The sequence below is a fragment of the Passer montanus genome, unplaced genomic scaffold (genome assembly GCF_014805655.1).
Source record: "Passer montanus isolate IOZ18808 unplaced genomic scaffold, ASM1480565v1 scaffold18, whole genome shotgun sequence".
NCBI lineage: Eukaryota > Metazoa > Chordata > Aves > Passeriformes > Passeridae > Passer > Passer montanus.
In genome coordinates, this window is record NW_024365381.1 from 17,115,565 (window position 1) to 17,130,291 (window position 14,727).

General features: G+C 40.8%; 1 protein-coding gene across 11 annotated transcripts in view; it reads left to right on the forward strand.

Moving 5' to 3' along the window:
* Window positions 1–14,727, forward strand: part of TTLL5 (tubulin tyrosine ligase like 5) — a 125,159-nt gene that overhangs the window by 97,299 nt on the left and 13,133 nt on the right. For 7 of the 11 annotated variants that reach the window (XM_039705368.1, XM_039705371.1, XM_039705370.1 and 4 more), the window contains 2 exons: window positions 2,974–3,148; window positions 10,260–10,480. In XM_039705368.1, coding sequence (XP_039561302.1) covers window positions 2,974–3,148; window positions 10,260–10,480 — 396 coding nt within the window. Of the gene's footprint in view, window positions 1–2,973; window positions 3,149–10,259; window positions 10,481–14,727 lie in introns of those variants that run through there. The other 4 variants (XR_005627094.1, XR_005627096.1, XM_039705374.1 and 1 more) reach the window with 3 other exon arrangements.

Genomic DNA, 14,727 nt, shown 5'->3' on the forward strand with positions numbered 1-14,727 from the left:
GTCTCTAAACTAAGCAACTCATAAATAATTCTGAGCAAGCTGTGAGAAGATTGCTCACAACCAGCCTGGCTGACAGAATGAAACCAAATCTTTTCTGGTGGCACAGTCAGGAATTTCTATTTCCCATTTGCATGTGTGTGCATCTGTGCCTAAATCTGTTGTCTGTACATATGAAGAAATGAATATTCAGTCATTACTGTTCAAGCATTAATCCTGAATTGAAAACAAGCAGGTCTCTGAGTACTGACTCTACAAACCTCACTTCTGTTAGGGGTGTGGAGGGGTTTTTTCTGGTTATTTTTGGCTTTGCTTGAAACAGTGTAAGTTTTGAGAAAGCTTTTAATCCAGTTTGGGGTATTTATACAGTCTTCTTAATGAGTGGACTCTTTAATACCCATTAAGGTGTGAGGTCCTCTACAGCTGTTTTGCAGCCTTCATTATGGTGCTGAACTGGTTATAATTTCCTTAAGCAGAACTAATTTCTGCTTCAGGGTGCAGAAGTGTTGTCATGCTTTAATAAATCATCCAACTGGCAGAGACTGAGGATAGGAGATGCTCCGTGACGCATTCCCGTGAGCATGGCAAACCAAGCTGGAGCCAGTCTTTGGCAGCAGTGTGTTGAGTCTCAGATCTGAGCCTGTTCTGCACCAGGGCAAACATAGCCTTAGATGTAATATCAGCACTTGATAGCATGTTATGTGGGGACTTAAAAAAACTTCAGATGAAATATCTCAATATGAAAGTGATCCCAGGACTGGCAGATATAGTTGCTGTTGTCAAGTATTGTAAAAGTATTGCTATTGTCAAGTATTGTTCTGAAACATAATGCATAAATGCAGAATGATGCATTTACTTTGATTTCTGTCTGTAAATAAGGAAAACCCATAGAAGCCAACAGAAGAAGGATTCTGCAGGCCAGGAGGATAAAATCTGCTTAGGCGAGCAACAGTGTTTTCAATATAGTGTCTAGAAAAAAATGTGTTGTTTTGCCATATGGAGAGAAAGTATTGGAACTGCAGGGAGTTGTGTACAAGATTCTGCCACAAGAAAATCTTAGCCAAAGTTATGTGGTTTTGTTTGGTGCTTTTAAATTTAGTTCTTCCTAAATGTTTAATAATGTAGTTTCAACAGTGCTTTCCTGGGTAATGTAAGCCAAGTTTACCTGGTCAATACTATGTCCAGTATATTGAAACTGAAAAAGCTAATTAAAGGAAGTTAGTGAGAGAATTGGAGAGTTCATTAAATTGGACAAAGATTGGAGAAAGGCAGCAATCTTTGGTGCATTTTTAAAAAGTCAGACTTAAGTATTTGTAATTTCATTAGTTAATCCTTTGCTAGATACTTCAAAACAGAATAAATGAGACTTAGGGAAATGTTACTGAAATGTTACCATTTAGATAGTGGCCCACACAGTCCTGCAGACTGCAGTGGTTGCACATCATCTCTATGGCACAAAATCTGGCTATTGGCAGGTCCAATTTTAGTGGAGTTGTTATTTTTATCAGTTTTGTCTCCTCCATTTTGTCTTCACTGTTACATTTTAGAAGTAATCACTCAATCCTGAGCTTTGTAAGCATTCTTTTGTATCAAAGAATGAATTTTATACATTGCAAGTTCTGAGCTGGAGGTAGATATGGGAGAAGTTGGAACAGATATTAGTTTCTAGAATGGATAATATAGCTTGAATAAATATATTAAAGAATGCTTGAGTGAATTATCTTATTTCTGAATGTTTTAAGGGTTTGCAGTGACAAAGCTTTTGGGGGAAGGAGCAACATGTTCAAGGCAAGCTGAGATATGTTTAAAGAATCTAGGTTGTAAGGTGTGATAGGTTCCCAAAGCAAAGACATTGCAGTTAACTCCCTTGCCAAAACTGTGACCTACGCTCAAAATTGTGTAGGTCCTCCAAAAACTCAAAAAATTATCATTTATGTCACAGTTATGTATGATGTAGATAGGAAGTACAAGGGTAGCTTGGCCTGGGAATCCAGAGGAAATATTTGGAAGGAGTGGCTGAGAGAAATATGTCAGAGACCAACAGATACTTGGGAAGCTCAGGCATTGAGGCTTGAAGGTTATATTAGCCAGAGTGTCAGGATTCAGTGGGCCATACAACATCTGTCCTGTGAGCACAGAATGTGTGCATTGCTGGGCCACTGTAGCCTCTTCAGGACACCTCGTGGTCCTGTCAGTCTGCCACCTGCTCTCTGCAAAGCCCCTCAGCCTTGTGTAGAAGTCTGTTGGTGCTGCCTTCTCGCCAGGGCTTACAAACTTCAAAGCAAGCTAGTGAGCTTGTGTTGGTACTTATCATGTTGCAGGCCACAGCTGAACTCCTACCATGTAAGCCTGGGCTGCATGAGCTCCTGTCTCTTTGCAGGAGGCCTTTTGTCCTCTAAGAAAAGCTTGCATTTATCTGAGGATGAAAGAAATGAGCCTCTCACTCTCCCCAAGCCTTCTGTATTGTAACTATACAGAGTCAGTATGTATCCTAGTTCCAACCTCACCCTTATCCTCTCTGGATGTTGTACTGCATGTCTGTTTCTATTCTGTTGTCACTGCAGCATGCATGTGCTTAGTGTAAGCCTTGTGTTACTGTATTAAAGCCTCTACAAATATAAATAAATTATTATCTCATTAGTGATGGGAATCAGCTTTATCTTCCTGCTGCTATTCTGCCTGTCTTCAATGGTAATCAGCCACAGAAATGTTCCAGTTCAGAGTTTTTATTCTCCTTTCCTTTTTTTCTTCTCAAGAGAATGTCTAGTAATGTAGTCCCAGCCTATATTCAAGAAAGTGCTTAGCAGGAAGCAGTTGGCACATGACACTTCTAGCAGGTGTTGTGCTTGCTAAAGCCACCTGATACAAATTCATAGCTGGCTAAATATGAAGAGATTTCTTTGAAGCAGCAGTACCTTATAGGCAGGAGTCCTTATGTGCAGAGTAGTGAAAACATGGTAGCTCTTCTTTCCTCAGGGCTCCAGAGAATCATCATTTTGCCTTGGAAGGAGAGATGGACAACAGTGCCTACAAGGTGACACGGGGTCCTCTGGCACATCCCAGCTATCAGCTTCAGTTTGCTGTGCAGCAGCTTCAGCAGCAGAAACTTCAGTCAAGACAGCTGGTGGAGCAAAACCAAGCACGGCAACAGGTAACTAAGAAAAATTCCTGCCTGGGATGTAGCAGCACTGACTGAGTCTTAGGTGTGAAAACAAACCCAGAGACAGTACAGATGGCAGAGATTTTGTCAAGGAAGTAGCTCTTAGTGGGTTGCAACAAAACCAGGATTACCTGCAGTGATTTTAATAGCATTTTGATACTGTGTTTCCCAATAGCTTCTTCCATTATGTTGGCATCTTAAGAGCTGGAGAACCTATGAAAAAGGGCTGGATGACTCCTAGATGCCAAAGGTGGACCACTGTGTGTGGAACAGCATTTTCAATCTGCTGGGAGAAGCTTTCAAGGTTATAATGACTTAAATGATAGACTTGTTACCTTACTTTGTTATTATGGAGAGAGAGAAATGTATTCTGAGTGATGTCCAAAATGCTTCCCTGCTAAAAGGAAGGAAACCTTTGGGTGATCAAACCTTCATTCAAAACAACTTGGTCTCCAGTAGCAAGGAGCTGTTTGTTAGCAATCTGGCATGACTGGACTCCCATGAACAGACCTAACATATGGAGGTCTGGACACTCACTCTCCCTCCTGTGAAGCAGATGAGTCATTAGTCAGGGCCCTTGAGAATAGGTTATAGACAAATTGCCCTCATCCTTTTCTGGGAGTATCTTGAAGGAGAGGCCCTTGTGCTTTTTGCTCCTTGCTCTCCTCCTTTCAAGGCCCTTACTTAGCCATTAGTTACCATCCTCAACTTCTCTCACCTACAGTTTACTTGCTCTCGCTCCACGCAGGAGGTCTTTCTTTCATCTCTGTTCACTGGGCTTTGGGTGGGCAGATGTGGCTGCTCACAAGCTCAGGAAAGGGCCATAAACTGGCTTGTGCCTGTGAGGAGGCTGGAGCTGGCCATGGGGCCTGGCTGAGCCCTCTTCTAACTGCTGACATTGAGCTGATGTTATTCTTGGCCTGGGGCAGAGCCATTACTCAGGGGTTTCTGTTAAAATGATTCTTTGTTAAACCTCCTCTCACCCCCACAACATTCCCCCTCCTTTCTCTCCCTCCCTTCTCCTTCTGAGCCAAGCATTTTGGAGTTGCTGTGTTGAGGTTATTGCCATGCTCCAGGACTCAGGCTGCACTGAATTTGATGTTATTGAAGAAAAATACTTGCTGAACATGGGGGCCTTCAGACTTTCTGTCATGAATAAAAGGTCATCTTAATAAAGTGATTGTCTCTTGGACACTTCTGTGCAAGACACTGTATGGAGCCAGCATCCCTCCTCTTCCAATAATAGTTGCGTCAGTTCTCTGATGCCCACCCTGCCAGTCATGATACTACCCTTGCCTTCCCCGGCACCCTCTCTAGCTTTCTGTCACTGACCTCTTCTTTCTGCTAGTTAGCTTCTCAGACTTTAATCCTTTAACTTGGCCTTTATAAGAACTGCCTTCTCTTTTCTGCTGCTTATGCATTCTCTAACCTACATCTTCCCATTCACACTGCTTTGACTTCTGCACCACCCTTTCATGCTGACCCTCATTTGTCCTCCCTTTTTAGGCAGAGTTCATGTAGCTTATCCTAGCCTGCCTGGCTTTACCACATTTCCCTGTCAGTGTCACCTATGCTACCTATCTCCCATTGCCTGTTTTGTTTCTCTTCCTTCCCATGTATTGAGATCTACATCATCCTTTGTTGTCTTGCCTGTTACATTCAAATTTGTCAGTCTCCCCTCAGCAGAAGAAATATATCTCCCAAGACTGAAGGCCTATTACTTGAAAGAGTGTCATGATCTCTCTTTGGAGAATGCATGCAGGATATCCCTGAGACACTTTCATCTGATTGTTCAGGTTCTTGTTATGGTTAGAAGGCAGACTAGCTATTTGTCAGTAGCTGAAGTACATCTATTAATCAATGTATCTTGAGCTGCACCCTGAGTGTGGCATGACCATGCAACATGCCCAAGTGCCAGTCTTTCCTTCTGTCTCTGGCAAAGAGACTAGTTACATGTGTGACTATATATATGTGATCAAGTAACAGAAACACCATGATTAATAATACAGCAAATGCTTCTCCTGTACAGTAACCAGCTCAGTATGTTGGAGATGAGACGGAAATGCACTGGATGCACTGGAAAGCAGGGATTTTTTTAGTCAAGTATCTGTGTCATAAGAATCCCTCCATTTACCATGCAGTAGATCTGTCTTATCATGTGTGTTAACATGCAGGCTTGTGTGCTTTGTTGCAGCACCCACTCTTGGTTGAACACTTTCCAGACACGTAAGAATGATGATGATTTCTCCAGGCATTTAACAATCTGTGGAATATCAAATACTGTGTGGGTGGAGGAAGAGGAATTATAACAAACAGTTTTCACTCATTGTTTGCAGAAGCTAGTTCACACAGTGTAGTATGGTAAGAATAGACCTTTGATTACAGAATAGGTACTTGATTACTTGGACAAAAAGAAAAACACCAAACTGGCTGGATGAGAATTTAACAAACAAATGGGTGGAGTGATATGGACCAGGAACAGACACAGACTCTGAGAAAAGTGAACAAAAATAGGAAGGAGAAAAGTTTGAAAGTAGAGACAAGAAGCTTAAATCTGACGTCAGTAAAACCAAGGAACAAGAATTACAAAGTCAAACCAAAAGACAAGAAAAACAGGCTTATAGCAGTATTTTTAATGTGTAAAGGATACTTCATGTGACATGTTATGACCTAGATGTTATTATCACTGCTGCTGTTGGCAAGACAGTTAATATACCATCATTGTTTATTCTCTAATTGTTTCCTGTACTGGAAAGATGCCATTAGCTGTTAGGGAGGTTCCTTCTTTGTGTGGCTATGTTCTGTCTGCTTAGCCTAGCATCTACTGGATTTAAAATTTTATGCCAAACATTTCACATGGGAAAAAAGCTAAATTAAAACAGGGGAAGTACAATTGTATGGTGGAATGATCCCTGTCAGTCCTGCTTACATCAAAAAGGCTCATGTTAAATAAGACATGAATCATGTTAATGAGTTGTGTGGGCAGTTACGTGATCACAGTTTCAATCACTAGTTTAAATAGATTTTTATGCTGTAGAAGATTAGGCTGAGTTCATCTTAATTCTCCTCTCAGTCATTTAAAAATTGTATGTCCTCTGAAATATTCATTATTTTATAAAGTTCAGCAAATTTTTGTCTTTTTAATATTTGTGATTCCCTTTTGACGTACTTTTCATTTATTTAGATCTGACTGGAAATGCTGAGTACTGTGAATAATATTCCTAGTGTTGCTAGAACTATATTATTGCTGCCTGAGGATACAGGGCATCTCTGAATGCAGCCTCATCAAAAGTTTTCTAAACTGTTATATATTGAACTGCTGTCAGATTTGCAGTATCTCTTTTCCTTCCTTCCTTTTCTTGTTCATTCTTGTTTTGCAGCTTTCTCCCTCAGATTGTTTTCCCACTAAATGTGCTAACTGCCCATTTTTCCTATTTGAGTCTTGTGATACTGATGAGTCAAAGTCTCAGTGTAAGTAAAACAGAACAACCATTCTAAAAGCAGTAGTCTGAGCTGATTTATACCAGCTGAAATTTTGTCCCCATGTTTCTGATCCTGTCACTATTATTAGAATTATGGTAACGCCCAGATGTATTAACTGTCTTTCCAATACAATGATACAGCCCAATCCTTGCCCCAGAGAATACCAAGAGAAATAAAACAGAAGGCACAAGTCAACTGAATAAAGTATATTTTTTTTCTTCCTCTGAAGAATTTACCAAAGAGGACATGGTTCAGAGCAGTCTGTGCATACCATGAGCTTGTTCTTCTTCAAGACCCCAAGATACTCTTCTTAGTACTCTGTGGTAATTAATAGTACATTTTGAGCCTGCTCTTTATTGCCACTTGGTGAATTTTCAATGCAACCAATTGTTGTATCCAAACTGGTTTAACTGAACGCATTAGTATGTATTCAAATAATTTCCACTAAACAACTTACATGACTGGAAAGGTCTTCCGAGGCTATTAATTCTCTGTATTTTTGCAATGTTATCTGAAACTGCATTTCTAAAAGTGGTGGGTTGTGTTTTGTTGGGTTTGCTTTATTCTTTTTTTTTAACTTAAAACCTCTTTATTGTTTATTGCTTATAAACATCTCAGTTTGCAGTGTCAGGGATTTGGAACTAGCTGCACGGATCTTTATGCAATACATATGTGTGCGTGCATCTGTCAGTTCTCATACACTGCTGAGTCTCTCATCTTTTTCAGATTTGCTGATCCAATTGAATGTGAATGATTGTGGGATAGAAATCTCACAGCTATGTTTCATACAAATTACATTACAATCAAGAACCAGGAAAGGGTGTTTGACTACTGTTCCCATTAAGGCAGTGGCTTCACTATGAGACCACTCCTAATTAGGCTGCATAAAATCCAACACAAGAATGCCCAGACCCTTGAAGGGAGGCATAATTTGGGGTATGCTTTATATTAGATACTGTAAGACAGATTTGCAGGAAATGAGCTTCATTACCTCCTCTGGTCACACAGTGAACATGTTTTTGCTTGCAACATTTGTTCCATTACTGTGCTAGGGATGGGTGTTAGATACAGCGATGGTAAGTGCCAGGAACATTCTTTCTGTTTTTGAAGATCATTAATATATCTGCTTTTCTTCAAAGTACCACACTACCTCTGCTTTTAATCACTAACAGCCCAAGCTTAGCTGCTACTGACTGATACTCTTAGATGTTCATTGACCTTACTGACAAGGTATACACATTGAGATTTTCTAATTTAAAAAATTCCTTTTTTTGTACAAGGAATACTTTGTTTATGGTGTTGTGGATGTTGAAACAAGGAAATATTGCTTCAGTCTGTGATGTAGGGAAAAATACTTTCTCTGTCAGTGCTTTCCTCATGGGTGAGACAGGGTTAATGCTGTTCCTCCTGCCCAGAAAATTGTGCACAGGAATTAACTCACTAATTTTTTAGAGAAATTTAGCTAAAACGTCTTATAGCTTTTTTAGTATTCTTCAGATTTGTAGCCCTAGAGACTTGTTAGGGTATCAAATGTCTCCTCAACATCAAGTTAAATCTGCCAGCCTGGGAACTGTAATTGAAAGTTTTTCACTTGAAGCAGCAATAGTTGTAGGGTGCTGCCTGCTTCAGGACTGCATCTGTCTAGGCTTCTGCTCTCCCTAGGCCCTTGGTCTTCAGAATCATGAGCTTATAAGGTCTGTGTCCTATGTTTTGGATGTGCTAAAAGCTTCCCAACTCTTCCTTTGTGTGGTCAGGCTTCGCTCTCCCCAGCTGTCCTCTTTATTTGCACAGAAGCTTCTCCTGGTTTCCTGTCCTGTCCCCATGGAGTTCACAGCAGGGCAGAATACTTTGTAGCTGAATCCAGAAGCCATGGTCCTTGTCAGCTTCCAGTCTCCCCATCCTTGCCTGGAAGACAGCCAGGATCTTAGCACAGTGTGGAGACAAAGGCATTTTCAGAAGTCTGTAACCCCCAAGAAAAACATCCATGACCTTTCTTTAGGCAGGTTTCAGTGCAGTTTTTGCTGATCGGGCTTCGTTAGAGCATCCATGCTTGCTGTTTCTTCAGAGTCATGGATCTCCTTGCCAGTGTATATTAACACAGGCAAAGGGTTATGACCATTATGTGTTGTGAACTCCAGGATCTTAGTGATTTTGGTAACAAGAAAAAGAACATCCAGGAAAAATGCATAATATCAAAAGAACTTATAGGAAAGATGGATAATATCATTTCACAGTGAAATGTCACTGCTGAATGAGAAGTGGGTGCAGTGACTTCAGGGTCTCCGTTCCCAGCCCTACGACATGTCAGGCTCTGAGATGCAAGAGACTAAGTTCCAAGTTCCATTTTAGTTTGTTTTTCTGGGGAGAGGTGGGGTGTGACTGCTATTTTCCAGACTACTGCACTTGTACTAGCTTCCTTATTGAGAATCTGGAAGCTGCAATCAAGGTAGAGCTTCAGGGAAGGGAGAGGTTAAGAAGGATTGGGAGCCCAAGGGCATCTTGTCAGTGAGCTCTGCTTAGGAAACAGGCCTGTTTTGGCTCCTGCATTTCCTTCTCTCCCTAGAGTTCTGCCTGTCAGAAACGCCTTCCCACACACCACTGCTCTGCCATTTGCCAGAGAATTGCGGGGGAGAGGGGCTTTTCCTGTCTGTGTGCTGAGACTCAGCCAGCTCTCAGACTGTGGTTTTCTCTGGAGCCTGGAGCCCATTTGCTGTGGCTTTGTGTATTTTCCACCCGAGGAGAAACTGAGGACAAACTCAGTGAAGGGCACTGCTCCCAGGGTCACACGGAAGGCTCAGCTCTCCCCCTTATCTCCTATCACTGACCTCTAGATGCCAGATTACAAGGTTATGGTATTGCCTCTGTTCTGGGAATCTGACTTCGAGGAAAGACAAAGCAGAACTCCCAGCAGGTTGCTCCTTTCTGAAGAGAGTTTAGCAGTCTGCAGAGCTCCCATAGAGGAAATCTTCTCCACTCCCTGCTTTGCCAGGCCATTGCTTAGCTCTCCAGTGTCTCATAACAAGCAGATCCTTTTGTTCCTTGTGTCACATCTCCAACATGCTTACTCTCCCACATGCTATAGGAATAGAAATATTACTGGGGATTTCCTTTTTGTCAGCCGTGGAGTTAAAGTTCCTTTTTCAGAAGAAGGTACCCTAGAGCTTTTGTATTATTCCAAGCACCTACACAATTACACCAAATAAGTAGCATTGTATCACCCCATTTCTAGAACTGTGTCTGAATCCTGCCTCCCACATAAAGAATAATTTAGCAAGATAATACAGTCAATGTACTGAAATCTTTACTTATTTGTGGATGGAAGCCCACTGCAAGGTTAGATTAGGGTTGGGCCTCTTGTTTTTTAATCCAGAATAGTAGAATTCTGTGGCAGTTAGTGAGCTTGTCTGCCTTCCTAGAAGCTAGTCCTGGTTTCTAAGGGCATTGAATTCACTGACTTAACAACTTCTTATGTGTGGGACTTTCCCTGGAGCTCTGGGGTTGCCTTCACCAGGCAGCTATTATCCCTCACAAAAGTGTCACCCACCTCCATCAGTATTCTCAGCAACGTTCACAGAGGTAATCACCAATTACTAAGGGATTTTTTTCTTTTTTTACCCAGGCTGGTTTTCCCAACTACTCACAATCCAGCACCAGTCATATATCTATGCCAGCTGGCTCTGATGCCCGCAAGACATCAAATGCCACTTCTAGTGTCCAGAAGGCAGCCAGTTTGCACAAAGTGATGCCATCCCAGACTACAGCTCCTCAGCTGGTTCCAAAGCCTCCAACAAACCACAGACAGGCAGTGATCAGAAAGGCTGCAACCCAGAGGATATCCAAGTAAGTTATATCTCTTCCATCCACAATAGGGACTTGGCACTGGTTCCCCTGAAAATGAATATTGGAGAAGAAATTGTCGACATCTGACTCTGACAGACCTTTTTTGGCTGGGCTGTCCAGGATAAATCTCAGAATGACCTGAGGTGTACATACTGGAATAAGCATTGCACTGTGTGAAAGCTGTGTGTTTCATAGGGGTATGGAAGGTAACTGTAGCAGCACACAAAGGTAAGGACATAGGAACTGTCAAATTGATCCCAGAGTGGGATTCAGTAATGTAAATACAGGCTGCTAGTGGCATTTTGGATTCCCAGGACTATTCCACCTGACTTCCAGCTGCTCTTCCAGATGAGTACAGGTCTTTTGTAGTTCTTGTATTGTATCTGTCAGTCCCATGCAGATGTCTAAAATAACTTCAGAGCACCAATTAAGGTACATCTATGTTTAGGCACTTCAGTCACTCTCTCTGTCTAATCTTTGATAGGGGCTAGAATCTAGAAGAGGGTGCCAAAAAAAAAAAAGGCACCAAAAAAACCCAAGAAAACTGCAACAAAGCAATTCAGTATCTTTAACAAGATAATCTACCCCTGAGCCAAGTTTTCCCATAAATTTAACACACCATGTTGAATTTAGGCCTTCAAGCCCAAGTGTTTATTTCATTTGAAATGCTTATATTGTGCCTGATGTAATGATAGCTTTTCTCATTAACTGTAGAAATCCTTCTTTTAACTTTTAGTAAGCTTTTAGTTAAATAATGCTTGCTATTGTAGGGTAAGTGGATGGATTTGACAGTTATCTTTAAAAACAAATGCTGTCTTTAGAAACAAACAAAAATATTCACCATGAAATTTTGCTTGAAGATTATGAGTTTCCTTCCTTTCTATTTCTTGGTATGTCTTCTCTTTTGTGAATTATGAGAAAATGTGAGCAAGGCTTCTGGGTTTTCAGCTTCCTCAGCTCTCTGTTTATCTCCTCTTAAATGGCAGCAGTGCTTTAGTCTAAATCCTTCATCAAGTTTTTCCTCATATATCCTCAGGCTTGTTTCATCCTGAAAAATTGATTTCATAACTTCCTTCCTTGTACTTACTCTACAGCCAGAAGAGTTGTAAAGCTTTCAGAGCAAGCTCCTGTGAGGTTTCCTGATTCTGTTTTCACTTCCTGTTTAAAGAGAGAAGTTTTAGTTTTAGGTTACTGATGAAAGACACCTCATGAAGATGCAGTCACTGTGTGTGAATCAAATCTGGAACTGCAAGGCATATTTAAGGAACTTGAATAGAACTACTTTGGGGAAGTTTGTGTATTTGCTGCCTGTACTCTTGCTATCTTAAGAGATAGCACATAGAGTTAATCCCCCAAAACTATTTAAAAAGAAAACAAGATGTTAGTAAATTTTGTCAGCTCTGCAAATGCAGATGTGAGCACCAGGTCTGGCAGGTATGCTCTGGTGGCTTTGCTATCTGATTTCTTTCATGTTGGGTGGCTCTTGTTAGTACAGGTGACAGGCAGTGTCAGTGGGTTTCTCTGCTGGGCAGCAGGGATGTGTATTTGAAGATGCCGGTGTGCTGTGCTCACTTCTTGGCAAAGGAAATGTTTATCCTTGTGAGATGGAATTGCAGCTCCTTGGACAGACTTTACTTTGCTGCATTTTTGTGGTTTCTGCTCTGTGACAGGCAGGAGTGTGGGAAAACCGGAAAAAGTTCAGCACCAAAAATGCACAGAAGGGGGAAAAAAAGCAAAAGATTCCTTCAGAATTTCAGAAAACTAATCCAAGTATTGAAGGCTGCAAGGAGCCGCTCCGGAAATATTTTCCAAGTTGCCTTTCAGTCTCCAGCACAAGGCTCCAAACCCATTCTTGCCATTCATGGGATCTTGCAGTAACATTTTTTCACTTACATGGAAAACAACAGTGCCTAGCTGTATTTCCAGCACACTGAGAGCTGATCGTTTAAAAACTGCTATGTCTCAGACTAATTTAATCCATTCATTGTTGTCAGGAAAAGACCAGATACACATCTGCAGGGGAGAGTGAATGGAGAAAGGCCTCTGTGTCAAAGAAACATGGACTGGAGGAGAAAAAGATGTCTTGCATGGTTTAGCCTGTTTTCTACAGGCCCTGATAATTTGTACAGAGTATTTTCAGACTCATTGTGTAGTCTGCTTTCAAAAAAGTCCAGTGGTAGAAACTCTACTGTGTGCTCTAAAAATCTGTATAAGAATTTAGACAACCTTTTAATCACCTAGTGTCTCCTGATGTGCTGAATTTTTCTTTTGAATTCTTTTCTGAATTTTTCCTTTGTTTCAGCCTGTTGTACCTTGTTTCTCCTTCCTGAACTCTAAACACTTTCTCATGTAAATACTTTCCATCTTTTGAATATTCCTTTACTTCTTGGAGTAACCTAACTTTGCTTAGACTTGTTGAGGTTTTGTTAACCTCAGATAGTAGTTCTACTTGCCAAGTCCTTAATTGTCTTGAATTTACTGTATTTTCTTCAGTTTGTCAGAGTGCTTGGGCTGTGGCCCCCAAAATTGTACTTTCCCAGTGAGACTACTGTGTCCTTAGGTTATGACATGGCAAATATCCCTCTCCATAACATCTTTTTGGCTGCTTCATTTGTCTGTCAGGTCACTTTTGATTTGCTGCCTTCTTTCACTCTCTAATACTTCTTGGCTGTTTTTCTGATATCTTTCCTCAAAGGGGATCTCAGGGCTATGTATTATTTACATGAGACTCACTGAAACTAATCCCATTCTGTTGTTAGAGCTCTCATGTCTCTTTCTCCCCCCATATATTTCAGTAAGCCAGACCTTATTTCTGTTTGCTCTTGCACTGCCTGGCTTTTGTTTGACATCCTAATAAAGATCTTTTTGAAGTTGTTTCTAGAATTTCTCCAGAGACAGGACTGTGATGACAAAACTAAAATCAACTTTGTCTCTTTGACCTATCTCCTCCTTGCATGCATTATCAATTCTCTCCCAGCCAGCACACGTGGCTTCCAGAAAAGGAAGAAACAAGTAGAAACTCAACTACAAACAGAATGAGATGCTAAAGATGAACAATACAGACTAATTCAAAAACTGTCTAGCTTGGACACTTTCCTGGTTGAAACATAAAGGAAAAAAGTAATGGAGCAGCCAGACAATTCAGTTTTGTCTTTTCAGTTCCTGGCTTCTCTTGTTTTTGTAGAAGGTGGTAGGTTGACTTTATAATGGATTGTGTCCAAAGCAGACTCCTTGCTTAAACTAACAGAGTGGAAAACTGGGGCCCATATTAAGGTGTGGAAAAAGACTAACTGGGAGAAATGATTTAGTATGCAGCTCTATGCTGAAATATAGTGCCATAAAATGGTCTCACAGGGCCCCACAGTTTTGATCAAAGGTGCTTGTATCACTAATAGATATATTTTTGAACAGCTAACACAACAAGCTCTTTTTTCTTTCCCAGAGTCAGACTGGGTCTTTCCCACTGCTCATGTTGCCACTGCATATTGACAGGTAGTGGTTCTGTGAACCATGAAGAGACCTGCTGATATTTTGAGATAGAGATGACAGATACAGTATTTATAAGCAATGAAATGAAGCAGATGTTTCCTGGAAGCAGTATTTGGTGTATAGTGTCTTCACATTACAGATGACAGCATGCAAAGTAGAAAAATATATTAGATCAACTGTTCAGAAGAGTGAACTGGTGGTAGATGAAAAATCTTTCTGCTTTTAGGAATGCCTAAGTCATAATAAATACACATTTCTGTGCTATCATTCACAAAGTAACTTCTCAGAAACCTTCTCTCTGTGACAGTGTCAAGAAGAGTAAGGCTTTGAACAATGTGTGAACAGAACCATCAGTCAAAGAAAACATCTCAGAAAAATTATCTGTCAATATTAGGCCAGTGTATATAAGGAGAGGAAATGCTAGGTAGGGAAAAGGGAGTATATTGTTCAAAATGTTATCAGAGAGAGACATAGGCCAGTGTATATAAGGAGAGGAAATGCTAGGTAGGGAAAAGGAGCATAGTGTTCAAAATGTTATCAGAGAGAGACCAAGATCATCAAGTTTACCAGCAGTAGACTGGACCATTACAAACTGTTGGGGATATTGATCAGCATGGCAAAATTTCTTGTACTGAACATCTCTCTATAAATGTCATAACTCTATTCAGGAAGCCTTTTGAAATAAATATTTCTTTCAAGTTCTACCACCACGGAACAAAAATCTTTCTACCATGTTCTCTTTTGTTGTATGTGGTGCT